Genomic DNA, 20,938 nt, shown 5'->3' on the forward strand with positions numbered 1-20,938 from the left:
TTTATTAGTTTAAATTAGTGTAAGAGAGAAAAAAAACATGATAAACTATAAGGAATCAATCCATCTCGAAGATTAAACATCGTCTTCACCTCATGCTTTGCAACCAAACACTGATCAAACATTTATGGCTTCATCTCATATTTGTGACGACACAAATTCTTTCATTATTGAAAATATCTGCAAAACGATGCTGATGACATAAAGGATGTATCCAGCTGACGAGCCGTTGCAGTCGGGGGGGGGGGGGGCAACAGCAAGCGTTGATTTCAACCTAAACGGCGTGAGAAGCATCAGGACGGCGTTTTAAAGCATCAGGACGATGACAAGTATCTACAACAAAACATGAGCAATGTGGTTGAACTGGATGGCCGGCTGGTTGGCCGGTCAGGCTACACTGGAATGCGGGGTCTTTTGTTTGTCTGAGAGAGGAGTGGGTCATGGGGGAGAATGCCATTGATGATTGCAGAGAGGAAGAAAGAACCTCCAGGAAGTGTTCTTTTGCTCTCCTCGCACCCCCACTCTCCCACTCCCATTCTGTCTCTCTCTCCCTCGCTCTGTCTCTCTCTTTCGCTCTCTTTTTCTGTGTGTGAGAACCTTCACTGTGCCGAGCTTCTCTCTCATACGCCGCGGTCCCCAGGCACAACCACTGCTTTGTCCTGCCCTGTGAACACACACACACACACACACACACACACACCCCTCCTCTACTGGGTGCCGATGTTTGCCGGGGCCAGGGAAACACAGGGCCACTGCTCCTATTCTTATCCACATCGCTGCCCCTCCATTGATGTTGTGTGTCAACGTGGTAAACTGCTTTTTCATGTGTCACACACACACACACACACACATCTGATGCTTCAGGATACATATTTAGTTTTGTGGTGTTTTGTGATAAAAGTAATGAGTGCATCTTCATTTTGATTCTTGCCCAACACTAATTCAAGCCTTAGAACAAATAAAAGAGCTTTTATTTAGGGGGAACAACATCGTTTTCGTCATCTGAATATGAGTAGAGCGCGGCTATCCACCCTCTGCAACAGTAACAACCAGACTAAAAATGGAATATAGCAGTAAGTGGATAAGAATCTAGCTGGTGGCCCCTTTCGGCTGGTGACTGCTGCCTCCTGTCACACTACTCATTCCCCTCGGTGTCAGAAGGCCGCGAGGAGCAGCAAATGGTCCTTTCAAAACACACGGCAGCTGGAACACAGGGCAAAGGTGACTGCAGCAGTTGGGGGAGAACAGAGAGGGACAGGAGAGGAGGAGGGGGCAAGAGATGAGCAGCTGCAACCTCAAGCCCCCCCCCCCCCCCCCCCCCCCCCCCCGTCTTTCCAATGTGCCTCCATCTTAATCTAAAAAACCCCCTATTCTTTTATAAAATTTAAACACTATTATAAACAGAAAATGTAAAATATTGCAAAATTAATCCATAGTGTATTTTATGATGTCATAGTGCATGCACTGTGATGTATCTCAGAAATATATATCAAAAATAGATTTTATGAAAAACATTTTTATCTTCCTGGAGTCAAAGCAGAACATCTTTAAACACTGGCATTGCTTTTGTGGCCTAATCTATCATTGCAAAAAATGTATAGCAATTCTCATTTATGTAAATATTTTTCTTCACTTGCATTCTCTGTGGACAGAAAGAGCGTCTTTCTTTTATATCAACAGATACAAAACTGGAATAAACATTTTGGGAGAACTAGAAATGTTACATTTTCCAGCTGGAATTGAACTTTCTGAAAAAGGATGGAGGAAACTGGATGGGCTTCTTCTTTGATCACAGAACACAGTCAAACTTGCTGTATTTAATTAATGATTATACTGACTTTCCTGAAGCCAAGTCTCTAAAAAAAAACAATGTCGTCAGTTTAAATATATATGTAAGTATCCATTACTTAACTGGGATACTCACGGGACAGCTGTTTTAATGGATTTCTCTTGTGAACTCTGCTACTTGCTGCCGCTGTGTGAATTCACGGAGTAGTACAGAAGTGATTGTGGCGGCGCGATATCGCGAGACTTGCGCCGCTATCAACCTGCTCGACGCACACACGCAGCAGCGCCGAGCGCAGCCTGCTCTGCCAGGGTCGGACTGAAAGCGCAAGAAACAACAAGGGAGAAGCCGAACATCTGGCCGCCGCACATCATGAAAGGACGTCGCGGCTTCCATTAGAGAACGCGACGGAGCCGGGACTGGAATAAATGTAAGTGCGGAGTGTTGTTTGTGCGCTTTGGAACGGAAAAGCGAAAGTTAGAGAGTCTCCCTCACCGCTTTCGTTCAGCTGCGAGTTCCTCTGCTGTTTAAAAGGCTCCCAGCAATGCGCTTCCCAACACGGACACGGAGCTCGCTGTGCTGCGCCTCCGGCTCTCCCGTCTCCGACTTAGTTTCTTTCTTTTTTTCCAATTGAAAACTAAATATTGGATTACCAATGCGCTGAAAATGAAAACCTTTACGTTGCAACTTTAACATCCATTATAGTTCTTCGACCGGCTGCCTTTCCTGGTTGGAATTAACCCCTTCAAACAAATATTTCACAGTTGCGCGCGTGTCTCGCGTGCGTAAAAGGGCCACACGGGTTGTTTTTTTTTATTCTGTGATATGGGATGTGCAGTTTTTCCCCCTTGGTGAAGAAATTACCCAAGTTGTGTAATCTTGTGAGACTTGGGGGGAAAACGCATTTTGAGAAGTTGTGCGTCTTGTTTTGTGACGCGTAGTCCGGAATTAACACATATGGCTTAAAAGGGGCGCACAGCTGGAGGTAGCGTTTCCATTGCGGTGATGTCAGCGCAGCTGACTCCACAGCTTGCAGTGTAATTAGCAAGCAGGGCACCAGTTTACCCAGTCTGCGCAGGGCTCATGTGTTTTTCTGTCATTCCCAGTTCCACTTGCGTATTCTGTAAAAAAAACAACAACAAAAAATAACGCTCTTACGCGTGCGCCCGGAAACGCGACTGTGCGTAACGCTAAGATCGACCTGCGATAAAACGGACTGCGATTGGGTACTTTTGAAGTGGATTCGTTCCCACCGTGGCACGTTGGGCGAGCGCAGCGCAGCGCACGCTGCTCCGCTGGAAAGAATGTGGGGATTTATAATGTCAAGTTAGATAAAGTTTATTGAAGAATTCGTTTGCGCCCAATTGAAATGTCTCTGAATCAAGTTCTGTAATTGCGGGCGATAACATGACCGCTTCAAGAACTTGTAATGGTAACACACTTTAAAATCACCTGCACCAGCGCGTTAAAGTTATTCTTCAGTGTCTGAATGCGGTGACTTTCTCCAGTTCCGCGTTACCCTCTGAATGGCTTCATTCCGTTCCTGTTTTTCCTGTTTTCGCCAGGTTACGAAGGAAGGATGGAGTTCCCAGACCATAGCCGCCAGTTGCTGCAGTGTCTGAGTCAGCAGCGGCACCAAGGCTTCCTCTGCGACTGCACTGTGTTCGTCGGAGAGGCTCGATTCCGGGCGCACAGAGCCGTGCTGGCCTCATGCAGCATGTACTTCCACCTCTTCTACCGGGACCAGCTGGACAAAAGGGACGTTGTGCGCCTCAACAGTGACATTGTGACGGCCCCGGCTTTCAGTCTGCTCCTTGAATTTATGTATGAGGGGAAGTTGGACTTCAGCAGTGTCCCGGTGGAGGATGTCCTGGCAGCAGCCAGTTACCTCCACATGTATGATATAGTGAAAGTGTGTAAAGGCAAGCTTAAAGATAAGGAACTCTCCGCTCTGGATGAAAAGATGAGCGAGGGTTTGGGACTCGGCCGTCTGGACAGGGAAAATTCCTCCGACAGTGAGCTGCACAATAAGCAGCTGAACCGACGACGGCCCCAGACGCAATCTCAGGGGCTGCACGGGGCCCCCCCGGCAGAGGAGTTTGACATGGACAACGGCGAAGTCAGGCTGGCTGTCACAGATTGTGATAGGTCTACACAGAGCAGACAGAAGGCAAACGGTCACTCTGGCAGGTCCCCGGACCTTGTAGGTGTCAACTATGTGTCAGCAGAGGCCGAGGCCTGTGTCCAAACAGCTGGAAAAACAAAAGCGGATGTCAGTAGTTCCACCGGAGCGCTGTCCCAGAGGTCCCAGGCGTCAGACGACATGGACTGTGCGCTGGATTTGTCTTTCAAGCCTCTGTCCAGCAGAGAATCCTTCCGCCCCTCCTACGTCTCGGGACAGCTGGCCCTCGACAGCCAGCAGCAGGGCACTGAGCCACTTGTTAAAGACGAACACGACTTGCTGTCAGAGCAGGAGGACAGTGAGCCGATGAGCCCTGAGAGCCAGCGCTTTGGGAATAGTGCCAGGGGCTCTGTGGTGACAGGGTTCGCTGCCCTCTTCCCAGGCAACAACGGCGCCACCGCCGCCCTGCTCTCCCACGAGGAGGACCTGATGGACGAAGAGGGGGAGGCCTGCAGAGGGAGGGCGAGTGCCCCGGGCAGGGAGGCGGAGGAGAGGAGGGGCAGGCTGCTGGGGGACAGCGAGGAGGAAGAGGAGGACGACTTGGCCTCTTCAGACGTCTCGACCTCCAGCGGGGTGCTGCTGCCCCCGGGGCAGCAGGTGTGTGTGTGCCCCCTCTGCAGTAAAGTCTTTCCCAGCCCCCATGTCCTACAACTGCACCTCAGTTCACACTTCCGCGAGAAGGACGGCGCTCGCTCCAAGCTGTCACCCGACGGCTCGGTCCCCACCTGCATGCAGTGCAACAAGACCTTCTCCTGCATGTACACCCTCAAGCGTCACGAGCGCACGCACTCCGGCGAGAAGCCGTACACCTGTGGCCAGTGCGGCAAGAGCTTCCAGTACTCCCATAACTTGAGTCGGCACGCCGTGGTGCACACCCGTGAGAAGCCTCACGCTTGTAAGTGGTGCGAACGCCGCTTCACCCAGTCCGGCGACCTCTACCGCCACATCAGGAAGTTTCACTGCGGCCTTGTCAAGACTCTCGCCATTGGATGAAACGCCTCTCTGCAGTGCCATGACCGGAGACGGAACGTCTCCTTTTAAGTACTGAATAATACTACTGAACAATTATCCCATATAAGTATACAGATGTTGGCAGTTTGCCGGAGACGTATCTTTTCGGAGTCTAACCCCTGGGACATTTTTCAAGTTAAGGATGTAGCAGGTTTACAACTGGAGCTGTTTTCTGTGCAGGACTGTGTAATAGGCATTCATGGAGGTCAGGAGTAGGCAGTTGAAGGAGCACAAGCTGTTTTAGGATACACTTGGGTGTTGTAAACTTGAGTTGGATCCGAGTCGGATGGAGTTGAACAAATCAAATGATGCACTTGTTTGTTTCTGTCTCGGTATGACTGCTGCGAGCATCCCATGTTTTGTAACCTGCGGGGCAATGGGCGATAGCTAGTGATAGCTAATGCTAACACATGTTCATATAATCCTCAGTGAGTGAGACATTATTTGTGCACATGGGAGATCAGAACCGTCCGCGAGTAGCAATATATGATTTCTATTAACTCCTACATTTATTATTATTATTATTTATTTTATTTGTGCAGTACTTTTAACAAGTAAACTATCATAAGGCAGCAAAATTAATGAAGTCTGACTACTGGAAGCCTAATGTTCTTCTTTGAAGTAGAATTTGTGTTTGGTTGGAATGAAGTTGGTTGCAAGTTTGCGTTGCAAGCAGACCATCATATCACCTTATTTCTTTCTTGCCTTTGGGGGAGCTCTTTAGTAGCAAACGTGAGTGACGGCCTTCGGATTGCTACGTAAAAAAAACACGGTATACGCAGAAGAGGCTTGGAAAGAAGTTAAAAACAAATGCCTGGAACACTGGTGCCTACTGAAATGCTCGACATACCACCTTGCGTGCTTACTTTAGAAAGAAAGTAGAATACGGCCACGCCTTCTCATCAATTCAGGCCTTTTAAAAAAAATTAAATAAGTTGGATTCCACTCCTCATACCAGGTGGTAACAAACATAATTGTCCCAGTCTGGAATGCCAATTGATCCGTGCCTGTCCTTAATGAAAATCATTTACAAGAATGTAATAAATCTATGTAGCTCCAGCTCCTGACAGGTAACTGTTTATCACCTCGCTTGGTTAAAAGCAAATGGAAACTTGCCTTCTGTCCGGGTGTATAAAGCGTACAGTGAGACACACCAGCAGGCAGGGAGAGGACAGCTGCTAACAGGTGGATGCCACGTGCTGTTCAGCAGAATCTACCGACTTTATTCCTTCAAATTAACCCCTTCAATCTATCACGCAGTACCTTCTTATGGCATGTGCTTAAGTTACTACTGATTTTTACTACTGAGCCTTTAGTGATTCCCTCTGTCTGTTCATGCAAAAGGCTGTATGGATTCTGGGCATTGGCACTAAAAAGCTCTTGATATTTGTCTAAATTGTCCTGAGAAGACTTGATCAATATGTATTTATTAGTTTGACTTTTTCAGGGTTGATTTAGGTGTAGTCCTTTTTATATATATATATATATATATAAAGACGCGTCTTGCCTAGCGATCTCGGTACTCATCAACTGGTTTTGGGCTGTCTGTTTTATTTTCTGTGTGCAAATCAAATTTACTGTAATTTGTATTTTAAATTACTGTGTCGACATTTCTGCGCAGTATTCAAGGTTTGTCACATGGAACGTAGAGAAGCACTTGTTTTAAGCATGCATATAGTTTTCAACACTATGGTCTAGGCTGCTATTTCTTATTACGTGTATATTTATTGTAAAAAAAAATTATATTCTATTTATCAAACTATTTGTTTTACCATGTTGCAACACATGTTACATGGAGAGAGTCGGGTGTCTTATTAGGGCTGCAGTCTCTTAAAGTGTCACGTCCCCCCCGACCCCCACTGGGTTCCTTCTTTTTATTCAAGACTCAATTGGACTCACGGCAGAATCGGAACGGTTAATACCTCTCTGAGTCCTGTTCCGCCACAGCAGACAGTTGTTCACAAGCACAGTCAGACTGATCCAGCAATGGCTACCTATAGAAATTAGACAATACCGGCATTGTCCCATCCCCCCCCCCACTCCTACCAAGTCCCAGGTAGTTCTCAAGGGATCATTGTGTGTCTCCCCATGAGGAGAAAAGGCAGCACAAGTCTCTCTTTGCACTTTTCTGTATTGAATGGAGCCACTGGAATGTGAGAAATGTATTTAGCAAAGGGAGACCGAGGACACTGTAAACAGGTGTATAGTTTTAGAACATCCACGAACAGCCCAACCCAGTGTGCAGAAGATAACTGCTTCATTGTTCTTCTACATTGCACAGATACCACAGTGAATTGATTGCACGTCTATCAAGTGAATATCAGATGAATCAAAGTATTGTTTTTCAAGCGCATGATTCCGAGAGATGGCTGAGATTGACGTGAACCTGTCACAGTCGTGACCTTTTGAGGTCGGGTGTAGTTGCTGACCACTTGCCCATTTCATCTGTTTTGTGTGTGTGTGTGTGTGTGTGTAATGTTAATCAAGACATCTAAGAGGACACAGACATGGATTCGTGCGTGATTTCTCAGCATTGCCATAATTTGTCAACATTTTGTAAATGGAGAATTGAGCCATTTCTCCCAGATTAGATGCAATCTGTTTTTATTCTCGCCTGTGGCTTGAGCGAATGAGGCCTGCTCCTACGCTTTGGAGGAGGAATGGAGCATTTGCACAAACACCCTAGTTATTTCACGGGTCTGATCGTTTTGGTCAGTGGTCAGACCAAAAGAGATTTCAGACGCTGCCTAGTGCTAATGATGTGTATTTCAATCAGAAGACAGGAATGTGGTTTTTGGTTTCAGTTTTTCAAACAGACATTTATCATTTCGTGCAAATTAAAATTCCTTGATTCTCTAATGTACATGTGTACAGAGGTAGAAAAACTAACTATGTGAAGAATTTATTTCTTTTCATTGTCTGCTGTTTTTATTTATACCTCCAGAATGATCACCAAATGTGCCTTGTAGACACACAGATAGGTGTTGCATCTGGAGAGGCCCTTTTTTTCTATATTGTACATTTTGCCCCGGACTGCGGCGGCGAAGCTCGCATCCCTGCAGCAACTGCTGTTCTAGTTTTTGTTTTTATATCAAAATGTTTAATCAGACAAATTTAAGATTTAGAAAAGTTTAGTCGATTAATTTTTTTGCTGCTTTGTGAGAGATCATGTTGACGTTTTTGAAGATTTATTTGACCATTTTAGGTTTATGTGAATAAATCTTTTGTTGACGTGCTCAACTGAAGACATGTGATTTGTGATTTGGCTTCTAGTAGCCGACCACTGGAAACTAACGGTCCAGTCCTGAGTTAATGTCACTGTTGAATGTGAAACACTGAGATGTTGATTGTCGACTTGGACGGAAACGGTGCTCCTCTCGATCGAGCGCTATGTTTACCGAACTCATGCTGTATGATCGTTAGGTCAAAAAAAAGACTTTACGGATACTGGATTTGTTTTTTGCCCTCTGCAGGTTACGACTGTGAAATTGTGCATAATCCTGAAAAATATTTATTGTTGCTTCTTTAGAAGAATTTGACCGTCTCGGTTGTAATTTGGTTGGGGGAAAAAAGCTTCTAAATGTCAAACAAATCTTTTTTTTAATAGAATTTGTAGAAGTGCCACTAGAATTTAATATAATTTTTTTAATAAGAAATGTATATTTTATAGTAATCGACTGCTTCTGTGTTAGTGGTGTAGAGATTAGAGGACAATCTTTATGCAGAATTGACATTTGTTGGATATTGAAGCAAATTTCATTGATCTATAACTGTATGTGCATTTTCTTTGTTTTCGCTTTTGGACTGTGTGTGTGTGTGTGTGTGTGCCGTGGAAATGTGACAATCTTGATTTAGGACTTTCTTAAGATTATGCATAGAATTAAATGGAACAAATCTGTGTCTTTGTGTGGTTTTGATTCATTCACTAATTTGTACTGTCACACATGCGTTCACGCAATTTCAGACTTTCAGTTAGGAGAGGAGCGTGAGGCAAGCTTTGAATTTCATTAAGAAAGAAAAAAATTAGGCTCTTGATGCACTGACAAAAGAACGTAACAGAGGAGCCCTCGTCTGGCACACAGCAGCCACAATGAGCCAGACAGTGTGTGTGTGTGTGTGTGTATGTGTGGGAAGCACTTTTTTCTGTGTACAGACAACAGAAACTGATAATACTGCTGGTTTTACAGGCCGAAACCATAACCTGAGCTCAAGGACAGAGCAACCTCAAGATGAGCTCCCGTTGTTCCAGACCACTTGCTAATTTCCCCCCACAAGAGATATACCTGGAATTACAGAGCTAGTTGACGCTGTGTAATTATGACAACAATTCAACTCGTCTTTGCTACAACAAACGCAGGGATGCATCGATTTGTAGGTAAATGCACCACCATACCAATTCACGGGACGATCTCAATGGCGAGAACTTTTAATTATTTCCCTGCTGCACCATGAAAGAAATCCAGCTGCTCTGCTACGTGATCCCAATGGGGATGTGCTTTGGTTCCCACCACCCTCCCACCCGAAATCTCAGCTCACCCATTCTGGGAACGCCATATAGACATGTGCCGCCATACCTCTACCCCCACAGGCCCCCCAAAACCACGGCCCCAAACCTCAGCCTCATCCCACCACTCCATTGTGTGCGTGGGTAGTAGCTCAGCCAGACTATTGTCTGGCCCTGCTCCCCAGCACGTACTTTATGCACAAACGGACGACACGGCGGCGCTAGCCAGGCAGCGCCAACATAAAGAAAACAATGCCCTCCCAAGATCATTCATAAACAGCGCGGACAGCCCCAGCCAGCTCACAGTAAATAAGGGCCCTCTGCATCGCTGCAGCCACTTCACCCTGTAAATATCCACAGCGGCAGGCCACCGAGCGCTCGCTGGCACCAACTCCTCACATCTGCCTGAGAGCCCAGGCTCAGGCTGCCCGGTGTGTATGCAGGATTCTTATGGACCGAAACCTTCCCATGGAAAGTCGGGGGGGGGGGGGGGGGCATGTGATAGGGCTTAGCAGCAAGCAGGGTGTCGAGCCGGGATATGTGCAAGTGTAACTCGATGGTGTAATGAAACATTCCTTGCCGAGGCTAAAAGCCTGGCTCATTTAGCTGTGAGGGGTCGTGTGTGTGTGTGTGTGTGCGCTTCTGTGTTTAGAGGTTCTTGAGAGAAGTTTGGAGGAAAGTTGTAAATGTCCACCACCTCAACAAAACCAGCGGTGGGAGCCCTTGACCTCCTAGGGGACGCGCTGCCAGGGACAGCTGGTGTGGCCTCTGCTTATTTGTTGTTTTTGTCTTAACAACAGACAGGTGGTCACACTTGAAAAGGGCACAAAAACAGGCACACATGCATTTGTGTACAGACGGAACATGCACGCACACACACACACACACACACACACACACACACACACGGGAAATGTATTTTTCTATCCACACATGCATATGGTTATCATCCACTTAATTTTGGAGGCTGTCACCCTTTTGACTTTCAGAAAATACAAGTAGGTACCAACTGGTTGCACTGCACGTCACATTTTGATGCACACTCTTTATTGAGCTCAATCTGAACAGAAAGCACCACAAATCAAGTGTGACAAGTGCATGAATATGTGTCAACTAGTGCCCCCCCACCCCCCCACCCCACCCCCTCACACCACCCCCTCACACACACACTGGGTTTGCCTTTTTTGGCGCGGCTAACCCTGACGCTGCTGAGACAGTGTGTCCTTGGTCCACTGTACAGCTGTCGCTTACTCACAGTCGTTTGACACATATTTATAGCAGCAGCATCACTGGGCTCGACACACTCAGACCACAGCTGGTCCCCGAAAAGAATGGGTGAAAGACAAAGCCACGTGCTCCCGCTGGCCGGCTGCATTTGGTCCTGTCTGGAGCACTGTGGGTGATTATGTGGCCCTCGTCCCTTTTGCAGACACCCAGCCATGCATGTACCAGAGAGAAGTTGAAGGACCATTCATCAGGGGTGGGGGTGAAGGAGAACAGACCACCCCCCCCCCCTTTTTTTTTTTGGGTGCCATGGATGGGGATGTGCTGAAACCTTGACGACTGCGTTCTCGTGTTTTGAAGGTATATAAACACATCATTTCATAATGTAGAGCAGAGGTGAGGTGGGAGTCCAACTCAATGTTTTTTTTTTTTTTTTTTTTAATAATCAGATTTGGGAGAGCAGGGATGCGATTAGCCAGAAGAATGTTGAATGACTCCCAAGATTATTTTCTGTTCTCAAATCTCATTCTCATTCACCACTCCCTTTCTTCTAGATGCATGTTTACCAAAGGAGCATTTGACTTGATGATGGATCACAAGAAAGTGGCAGAAAAAAAAAAGGGAAATGATATTTGAGTCATCTCGGTGTTAGCTCAGCTCAGGACAGGCTCAGAGTGAGAGAATACAGCAGACTCGGGAAAAGTTCCTTTCTCTTTAGTATCTCTGTTTGTGCTCATGTATAGGATGCATGACAAATTTACAAGGTCACAGAGACAATTCATCCCAAAAATAGAAAGGGCACATTTTTCCCTCTTGAACAGTTTCATGTGGGAGTGAACTTCTTTCGACTGAACTAAAATGAATCACTGTGAACAAGATGTTCCATATTTTTAGTGACGAGACATTGCCGCTTGTGACAAAGCAGCATAAATGTCTTCTTCTTGACTGAGCTGTAATATTTGCTGGCCTCTCATCAACGGTTAGACGTGCTTCCAACATAGTCTGTGGATTATCTTTGGTAGTCAGGTTTATAACATCCCTTTTGATGTGGTTCTAGTTCCAGTATATTCAGGGAGAGGCAGATATTCTGCACGTCCAAGCTCTACTTCCTTAAATATATATATATATATATATATACAATTTCATTTCTTGGAGAAACTGCATGTGAAAGCATGAAGCCATATCGGTGCTGCTACATCACACATTAAATATAGTATCTACATACAGGTGTATGTATTTACCGGTAATATGTATTTATGTAGGGCATGTGCACAGAGATCCAGTGATATGATACCGCATTTGTAGCAATAAAGGTCACATACTAGGTGGCAGTAGCAGTAGTAATATGGGCTATATTACTTGAATATTAACCAAGGAGAGAGAGAGCAGAGACATGCAGGATGAGGTGAAAGTTTTTTGTAAATCTAAATCTGTGTCCCCTCTTCACTTTGGTAGATCAAATTCAAAATCCCATGACTTTACAGCGACGTAAAACAAAGAAAGATGAAAATAAAACGTTTTTTTTTTTTCATTTTAAACAGTTCATCTTCCCGTGAACCGTTTCTCTGCGCACATCTGATTTCCTTAAAGCCTTATCAGAAAATGTGCAGACAACTTGACGCCTTGCTTGCCAGCAGCTGCCTGTTCACTCAGCCAGAAATCAAGTGGTACTCGCGGACGACCAACTGCAGAGCTCCCCAAAGGCTGGAGCCACAACAGGCCGGCTGAGCAAAGGGACGTGCATCACACAGCTCATTTGCATATTTGAAACTGACTCCAAGCTAATATCTAGACGACTATGAGTCTGGTTTCTATCATGCAGCGCTGAGGACTTATGCAACCAAGAACAATTACCCAAGCGTGTAAATATCATCAGCGACCAACAGTAGAACATGGAAAGTGATGACATCGCAAGGTCATATCCAGCAGGGGTAACGTATCCAAATCACCTGCTGGAAAAGCCCCGGTTCCGTTTAACCTTTGGGTCTCCTTGTCTTCACCAACACATTTGACGGCAGGTCCCTCAAGGTTGGTTGACAGGTAGTATTGATTATTTTAGAAAAACTTATCTCCCAACAGAGTTCCTGAAGCGTGCTGCCATCTGCTGATGTATATAGAACACAGTTCACCCCTTTAAGCTAACCGAAACATCCCACTTTAAATACTCTGAGTACTGTAATGTGGCAGAAATAGAGTGAAATCACAAGGTTAAAATGTAAACAAATGGTTAAAGTTTATTTCAGTTAGTTTTGGAATGCAATACATATGTACAAGAAAACATTCAGATCACAAGTATAAAATGCAGCCGTGGTAATATCTGTGGAGGCAACTGGAGGAAATTCAAACAAGGTCCCGATCGTCCTTTGGTCTTCCTTTTACGTCGCGCAGCTGCAGCACAGTACTTCCTCATATCGCCCACTGTAACTGTGAAAGAGAATATTACAATGATTCAGCAACACTTTGATAAACCAGAATATTTGCATCCAATAATACAGACACCCCTGCAAATGAAAGAACTCAATTTGAGCTGATATATCTCACTCCAAATCCTACAGGAGAGTGAGCAAAGTGACATAAAATTAACTCCAATATGCCTTACTATTACAAATTACTTTATCGAGCAGTTCTGAGGAGACATTGATAAACTGCACTCCCTTGGATACAAGAATGCTGACCGTTGGAGTCCTCAGAAGCAGTTTGGGTTTTGTATGTCTTGACTTAGAAAGGAGAACCTGGATATTCAACCGCCTTAGGTTCATCTGCAAAACACGATGTGCGAGGAAAACAATCCTATTGTACAGAAACGTGTCGGAACAAGCAACATGCTATCAGTTGTCCCATTGATTCGAACACAGCTTGGAAGTTACATTTTAAGCAACGACAGCAGGGAACCTTATACTGCTATCTGACACCAGCAAATGCACACAACAAACTATTTTCACTGGTGTCTGTTGGCTACCAGTAAAGGTTGTTTGATTTATTTTCAAAATTTGATGGAGCAATCTTAAGGGTCGCCTTATTTGAAGATATCCTTGGTTCTCAGGCAACATGTTGATGTACTTGTACATGATAAATATGGTTGTGTGTTTACATTTATTTTAGTACTTGCTCTTCTATCCGAGTATGGCGACTGTGTACTATTCAGTCTATGGTCGGCATTTATTACTCAGTACTGTAGTAGTTGAGAGGAACAACATAATAAGTATATTGGTGCCTGGCTTATTGTGGCAGTCTGCCTGGCCCAATAACACTTACGGTAAGTATTAATATGAGCTAGCGCGACCTTCGGAAAAAAACATAAACAAACTGTGTAAAAGATAAGTATATTTTAGTCCACACTAGCTTGACTTGACCATAACACAGATGAAGGTACAGAATATGAAGCTTTAAAAAGACATTCCTGATGATTAAAACCTAACTTATAAGGTCATTTTTACAGCCTTATCAATGTTAAGAGACACAAAATCTACAACCTAAGAAATCCAATTGGACTTACTCTGTGACGGAGCACACGGAGCAGCAGAGGCTGGAACATCTTGAGCACTGCTGTGTACAGGAGGAGCAGACCAGACGGTCACATTGGGAACATGGTGCCCTCGGACCATGGTTCTTCTGACACCGACAGCACCCTGAGGGGGCCCCCATCACACCTACATAGGAAGCACACTTTAATACAGCAGACTGGACTTACACTTATCCAAAACATTAAAAGCAACGACGCCAATACCCTTGTCCATATACATATGCAGTTTGTACCGGTAATCCTTCATGCTGTTCTTCTTACATCACTTATTTCAATTAATTTCCTGAATACTTGTATATTCTGTGTGCATATATATATATTTATTACCCCCCTCCCCCATGGGTGCGGTGTGTATTCAAAATTCAAATTTCCCAGTTTGGGGTAAATAAAGTAAAAGTAAATATCTTCTCTTACCAAACATCACATCTGTGACAACTCTGACATCTCCTGGTGAAAAGCGCGAACTGAACTTGTGGCCTTGGATTATCATTAAAGTGACTTCTTCTTCCTACTTCTTCTCGATGCGTCCAATCGCTTTTTTATTCTTTATTTTAAGTATATTCGAACATTAGCTGTCAATCCAGGCTCACCTTGCAGCGAGTTTGCCTTTTTAAGTCTCCCGTCGCACCCAATCAGCGTCTGTCCTCTCAGCAGCGCCGGGGAGCGCGTCGGAGTCTGTCCAAATGGCGAAGGGTCGGCGCGCCCGCCCTCTCCGGTCCACAGTTTGCCCATAGCCATGGCGCCGTTAAAAAGCAAGTTCTTAGTCCTTTCTGGAGAAGAAGAAGAAGAAGAATTTGCATATGTTAAATGATATTTCGGTCACACAGCCAACATTGGCTAATGCGCGCAGCGACGACGCCAAACGTCAAAGCCAGAGAAAGGCACAACACAACAACGCGTCCGCTAAACTGCATAACATCTTACCGTACATATCTTGTCTGTACTTGTCCCCAAACACGCTGGATCTGATCAGTTCCTGCGGTCTGATGCGTATTTTGTACTGAGAAGAAAACGTTTCCGAAAAAGGACAAGCTCGTTTCGGCATTTTGGCTGTAAAAAGTGATGCGCCACGGACTTTTTACGCTTGTTTGTTGCGGGAAAAATGCAATGGAGGCAGGAGGAAGTCACGTGAGAACGAGTGCGAATCAAAAAGCCCCTCTGTTGCCACGTCATGTGTGACATAAATTACGTTCCACGGGCGTCCACGTGACGGCGTTTGACTGGCGATCACGGAAAAGCTGCTGGATGGATCTGAAGACGGGTCTTGGTCTAACTTAGATTTCCGGGTTTTCACATTTATATTTACAATTTATAACCTTTTTGGTGATGATCCAGATCACCATGTGGAAGGTGTAAATTAAATTATGAGGGGAATGGGCTTCTTGGCGGAGGTCTGTGCTCCCCGAGTGCGTTTTTTATTTTTAGTATCGATAAAATAGTCCTAGGATAACCCCATCTAACAATGTATGGTTTATAAACCACAGTATTGCATCAACTACTTGTGTTTATTTTACAGTCAACAGAGATCCAGCAATCCAATCAGTGCGATGAAATATCTGGAGAAGGGCCACAATCAATGAACAGGGATAGGTGGACATATACGATTAAATGCAATAGTCATAATAATACAAGTGCAAGAATAGATTGCAGTAAAATAAATATAAACAACACTGTTAAAAGGTTACAAGGGTGCTTTTTTATTAACTAGAGATAACAATATTATGGGATGACATTCACAATATTCACATCACACCACATTGATTGTACTTCAATTTAGTAGAGCTAAAGATTTGCCGTTAGAACATCTGGATCATGCACTCTCTGGACTTTCCAACGCCAACCCACTTGACTACAAGGAGAAACAGAAAGAGAAAGAACCATCAGAAAAGTTGGCCTGACTGTAAAAAGCTATAAATAGAAAAAGTTTATTGATTTAGAGGCTTTCATTCATTTGAAGTGAAATCAATAGCTTTCTGAGTTCTTTAGATAGAAAAGTAAAACTCCGACAGGTGTGAAATGTGTTCCTGTGTGTGAAACATACTGGGAACTCCAATATGGTTCTCAATGAAGCGGATGTAGTTTTGGGCTTTGGCTGGGAGGTCGTTCCACTTCCTGGCTGCAGATGTGTCTGTCTTCCAACCAGGGAAAGTCTCATATTCCACCTCCACTTTCTGCAGAACATCCATGTTGGCTATTGTAAAAAGAAAATTTTTTTTACTAATCTTTAAATCTATTTTTAAATAAGGCATGTAAATGTGCGGGTCTAACGCTATGTTTGGTTTGTTCTGTTAAAGTACCTGGGAAATGGGGAATTCTTTTCCCATTAACTTTGTAGGCGATTCCAACTTTAATTTCATCAAGCACATCCAGGATATCAAGTTTTGTCAAAGCGATGCTGTGGGACAGATGTAATCGGAGGACAACAGTTTAATAGGTCCTGTATTATTAGTGTAATATAATTTATAATATTCCAAAAAATAGTGCATGCTTAGCAGCTACAAAAACACCCGATCATGTGCTTAAACTGATCTAACCACTCACGCGGTGAAGCCATTAATCATATGAGCGTATCTGACAATGACAAGATCCAACCAGCCGCAACGCCGCTTCCTTCCTGTGGTTACACCCACCTCGCGGCCGCGCGTCTGCAGCAGCTCGCCTACCGCCTGCAATGAGCAGGAAAAAGGCACGCTTACCTGCTGCTTAATTATTCATTTGATTAAATACTCGGCATACACACCTTGTATATACGCGGTATCTATATACAAGGTGATTACTAAAACAGCAACACCGCATAGGCCAGGGGATACAGCTTGAACGTCTTGCCCCATGTTCCTGTGGCGAGTTCCCATGACAAGTAACTTTATCCCAGCTGACACCCAGACGCTGGCACTAAATTTATCCCTGTGAACATGTGATCTGCATATGAGCTAAAGACTGAGTCTGTTGCTCACTCAATTTGACAGCTGCACTGTGTGAGAACAAAACCAAAGCCCTCCCCTCCACTAGTCGTGCTGTGTGTCGGCAACACGATCACAAACAAAACGTGCATGTCAAGTTCAGTAACGTCACGTGTCTCGACTTCATACAATGCAAATGCTGATAAAAACCAAAGACATCATGTAGTTTCTATTTCCCAGCAATGTTTCTAATTTACTCAAGTACCATCAAGCTCTTACATCGAGTTGCTCCGTGGGGAAGGCTCCAATTCCCACTCTGGTGGTGTAAGCCTTTGAGACACCAAAAACATCACCAATATTCAGAGGGGGAATCCCAAGACCGGTGCATGCCCCGCCCACAGTGCAGTTTGATGACGTCACGAAAGGATACGTGCCTGGAGAGAGTAATGTTATGTTACAAATATACCAGCTCATACGCAGTTTTATTTTACCACTGCTGACCATACCAAAGTCAATGTCTAGGAGAGCAGCATTGGCCCCTTCAACCAGAATCTTCTTTGGGGGTCCATGAAGGGCTTCGTACATGTAATAGACCCCGTCTCTAACCATTGGCCTCAATCTCTCAGCATATTCCTGCCCAAGACCAGCAGTTGAAAACACATTATTTTTCAGTTGCTGGAGACAAATGGACGATTTGTCACCTCCGAGATGTCAGTTTTCTACCTTGAGTTTTTTCAGTTGGTCCTCAACATCGACTGTCAAGGATGGGTACATGGACTGGTAATGGTGGACAAGGTTCTTGAATCTGAAAGAAAAGGTAATCACAGTCATTTAACGTTTTAGTGCTGGAAAATATATGTATTTGTCACAGCCCCATAAGCTGTACCTCGTGGAGAAGTCCTTGAAGTCACCCAGGAGGTCACACACACGAAGGCCGGTGCGAGAAGCCTTGCTCGAGTACGCAGGTCCAATGCCCTTCTTGGTGGTTCCAATGCTGTTATTACGAAAAACAAGCAAAAGGAAATGATATAAATTCATGTGTGGAGTTAATACTGACATGATCTTATTTAGAAAAAATCTTTGCAGGCCTTCCTCTCTTTGAGCCTTCCTCAAACCTTACGTCTTTCCTTCTTGTGCTTGTCTTTGTGTTTCTTGTAAGCCATCGACAACCTGGTGGAAATCAAATACTGTGGAAGTACAGCAAACGATCAACGTAGGGCAAGTTTCACCCGTAAAGAATGCGATTTATGCAGCTATGCATACTGTACACACCGAGGTGAGCTCTATCTGAGACAATCAGTCTCTTCTCCCAGCCTTTCAGACCTGGTCAGAGGATAGAAATAACATCACACAGTCGTCTGCATTTACACTTTTGACCCTTTTATCTCAAATATGTTTTATCTTTAAAATCAGCTGATCGTTTACCTTTCTTTTCATTTTTATCACCTTCCTCAAACAAGCCAGGCAAATGTACGACTACTCCATTACCTACAAGAGAAGAAGGCAAATGTAGACTCAGCTACGCTAATATATATATATATACTGAAATATATATATATAAACACACACATTCATCCATTTTTCCGCCCTGCGGGTCATGGGTGTTGCTGGAGCCTGTAATAGCTCGCTATAGACGAGAGGCGGGGGAACATCTCGGACGCGTCGCCAGCGCATCGCCGGGCCACACAGAGGCAGACAGCCATTCATGCACAGACTCACACACTACGGACAATCTAGAGTAATCCACTGACCAAATGTGCATGTTTTTGGAGGTGGGAGGAAAATGGAGAACGCGGAGAAAAACCCACACAGACACGGGGGGGGGGCAATACAAACTCTGCACAGATAGGATTTATATATATAGTTGAGAACCATTACCGATGAGTGACGTGCTTTTGGCGTTGATGATTCCACTGGGAAGAAGGTGGAAGTCATACTCCTTGCCATCCACCACCACTGTGTGTCCCGCATTGTTGCCCCCCTGTAGATCAAAACAGGGTACCCCATTATAATCACAGTTTATGCTGTTTACTGATGAAGATGATGACATAGTGAAATGCCATTTGAGAACACTCAAAAATACTCCCCAGACAATATGTAAACGCATTTTTTCTTTTGGCGAGACAGCAGTAAGCCGCTGTATTCCCAAATCACTAAAGCTTTTCCAGGACCTATTTTAACAGACGTGTCTGCTCCCCGGTCTAAGAGGCCTGGCCTTCTCACATATCAAGCCAGCCTGAGAATGTGACCTCGCTCTAGCCCGGTGGGGTGGGGGGCTGACACATGCAGGGTACTCGTCCTGTCAATGGAGAAAGTACAAGCACAACGTAGCAACTGGTGGCAGGTTTCACTGTGACAACGCCCGTGAATAAAAGCTTCTCAATATTCTGTTAATGCACCAAATTAGTAACTTAAGAGTTACGAAATCATGCAAAAATGCACTTCGGCAATCACCCCCACTCCCACGACCCTGGGACTGCTCAGTCACGACCCATCTACCTGACATCTGCAGACAGTATCAGCTTCAGTCGCCAGCAAGTCGACGACTTTCCCTTTCCCCTCGTCTCCCCACTGCGCACCGAGCACCACCGTCACTTTGTTTCCCACGTCGTTGCGCGACCGCTTCTGCGCGGCCACGGTTGGGGATTGATTCAGATTCTTTTGTTCTTTAGCAGTCCAGGTCAGCGACATGATCTCGGGCGTTGTGGCCGGTGGCTTCTGGAGGAGAGACTAAGCCGTCTGCGACAGAGGCATTGCCATATCTGTAACTTCATAACCGATGATGTCAGGCAGACGCGCAGAGGCAGGTTGTCTCCAAAGCTGTTAAAGCAAACGGAACCCCCCCACCAGACACATGAAGATTTTCATAAAATAAAAATAAAAGACCTTTTCAGCAGTGGATTGAAATCAAGTATTGTCATGGTATTTGTTTTGATTGTTTTCCCATTGTTTAAATATGACTTGAAATGTTCTATTAATATGACTTATTACATAAAAACCTCCAGAATAACAACCCAATCTTATGAACAAGCTAACGGTAACCGATGCAACTAAGAGATCAAGCGACACAAAATGAGATGATTTATTTATTTAATGCCTCGGCATCTTCATCTCCGCCAATTTAGTGGCCTCACCACTGTCAAATTTCCATGACATAATAAGTATATAATACGCTTTCAGCAGGAGTTCATATTTAATTGGTTGCGTGTTTAAAACTAGCATTTTCTTCTTTTTACAGAATAATTAGCAATGCTAACCCTAGCCAAGCTAACAGTAACGCTATTTATTTACCGTCTCTCGATTCCATAATATAAAAATCGATATAGCTCATTTTCCCACAGAAATATCTGCAGCAGCGTCGACATAGTTTGAATATACTGAAACTACACATTTTAACACGATGAAATATTCTGTAATCCATAAACAGATGAGCCGCAAAGCGTCCCTGCCGTCATGCTAGTTGCTGCGAAACGTCATCACGCAGAAGCGTCAATAAGTGACGTCATCTGACGCTCGCGCGGGCAATGCTTTGTTTACTTTGTTACATTTTTGACCTACATTCCGCTCACCGCGTGAGCTTTGACCTACATTCCGCTGAGCCCGTGAACTTTGACCTAGTTTTTTGACCGAAGTGCATAAATGTCATTAGAATGCCGGAAATTGGGATGTGATTATTATTTACTATATATATATATATTATATATATCAATATATTATAAAATAATTATATTAATTATATATTACTTAAACAAATATATATATATTAATCCAATCCTTTTTATCGGCTGTGTCCTTTGCTTTGTACTGACTC

The 20,938-nt window shown here is 44.5% G+C and overlaps 3 protein-coding genes across 3 annotated transcripts; 1 reads left to right on the forward strand and 2 right to left on the reverse strand.

Moving 5' to 3' along the window:
- The first annotated feature begins 3,341 nt into the window (after positions 1–3,341).
- Positions 3,342–4,958, forward strand: zbtb42 (zinc finger and BTB domain containing 42). Its single transcript, XM_068752302.1, has one exon. It carries the CDS (start codon positions 3,363–3,365, stop codon positions 4,956–4,958), a length of 1,596 nt encoding a protein of 531 aa, XP_068608403.1. The 5' UTR covers positions 3,342–3,362.
- A 7,964-nt stretch (positions 4,959–12,922) lies between these two features.
- siva1 (SIVA1, apoptosis-inducing factor) lies at positions 12,923–15,329 on the reverse strand. Its single transcript, XM_068752230.1, has 4 exons — positions 15,152–15,329; positions 14,818–14,997; positions 14,201–14,354; positions 12,923–13,128 (listed from the first exon to the last, which is right to left on the reverse strand). Exons 1-4 carry the CDS (start codon positions 15,270–15,272, stop codon positions 13,080–13,082), a joined length of 504 nt encoding a protein of 167 aa, XP_068608331.1. The 5' UTR covers positions 15,273–15,329; the 3' UTR covers positions 12,923–13,079.
- Positions 15,330–15,900: 571 nt separating this feature from the next.
- adss1 (adenylosuccinate synthase 1) lies at positions 15,901–19,887 on the reverse strand. Its single transcript, XM_068751620.1, has 13 exons — positions 19,627–19,887; positions 19,006–19,108; positions 18,553–18,615; positions 18,400–18,450; positions 18,248–18,314; positions 18,014–18,121; positions 17,851–17,932; positions 17,634–17,760; positions 17,407–17,561; positions 16,769–16,893; positions 16,525–16,622; positions 16,269–16,418; positions 15,901–16,076 (listed from the first exon to the last, which is right to left on the reverse strand). The coding sequence occupies exons 1-13, from the start codon at positions 19,816–19,818 to the stop codon at positions 16,024–16,026; spliced, it is 1,374 nt and encodes a 457-aa protein (XP_068607721.1). The 5' UTR covers positions 19,819–19,887; the 3' UTR covers positions 15,901–16,023.
- Positions 19,888–20,938: the final 1,051 nt, after the last annotated feature.

The sequence above is a fragment of the Brachionichthys hirsutus genome, chromosome 18, assembly GCF_040956055.1.
Source record: "Brachionichthys hirsutus isolate HB-005 chromosome 18, CSIRO-AGI_Bhir_v1, whole genome shotgun sequence".
Lineage (NCBI taxonomy): Eukaryota > Metazoa > Chordata > Actinopteri > Lophiiformes > Brachionichthyidae > Brachionichthys > Brachionichthys hirsutus.

Bases quoted from the DNA above. Each gene is read 5' to 3' on its own strand.
- zbtb42 (XM_068752302.1), top strand. From the start codon at position 3,363: ATGGAGTTCCCAGACCATAGCCGCCAGTTGCTGCAGTGTCTGAGTCAG.
- siva1 (XM_068752230.1), bottom strand. From the start codon at position 15,272: ATGCCGAAACGAGCTTGTCCTTTTTCGGAAACGTTTTCTTCTCAGTAC. The intron at 14,355-14,817 runs GTGAGCCTGGAT...CTTCCTATGTAG, and splicing joins AAAGGCAAACTCGCTGCAAG to GTGTGATGGGGGCCCCCTCA. The intron at 13,129-14,200 runs GTAAGTCCAATT...TCTCTTTCACAG, and splicing joins TCCGTGTGCTCCGTCACAGA to TTACAGTGGGCGATATGAGG.
- adss1 (XM_068751620.1), bottom strand. From the start codon at position 19,818: ATGTCGCTGACCTGGACTGCTAAAGAACAAAAGAATCTGAATCAATCC. The intron at 18,616-19,005 runs GTAATGGTTCTC...CTTCTCTTGTAG, and splicing joins CAAAAGCACGTCACTCATCG to GTAATGGAGTAGTCGTACAT. The intron at 18,451-18,552 runs GTAAACGATCAG...TCCTCTGACCAG, and splicing joins TGATAAAAATGAAAAGAAAG to GTCTGAAAGGCTGGGAGAAG.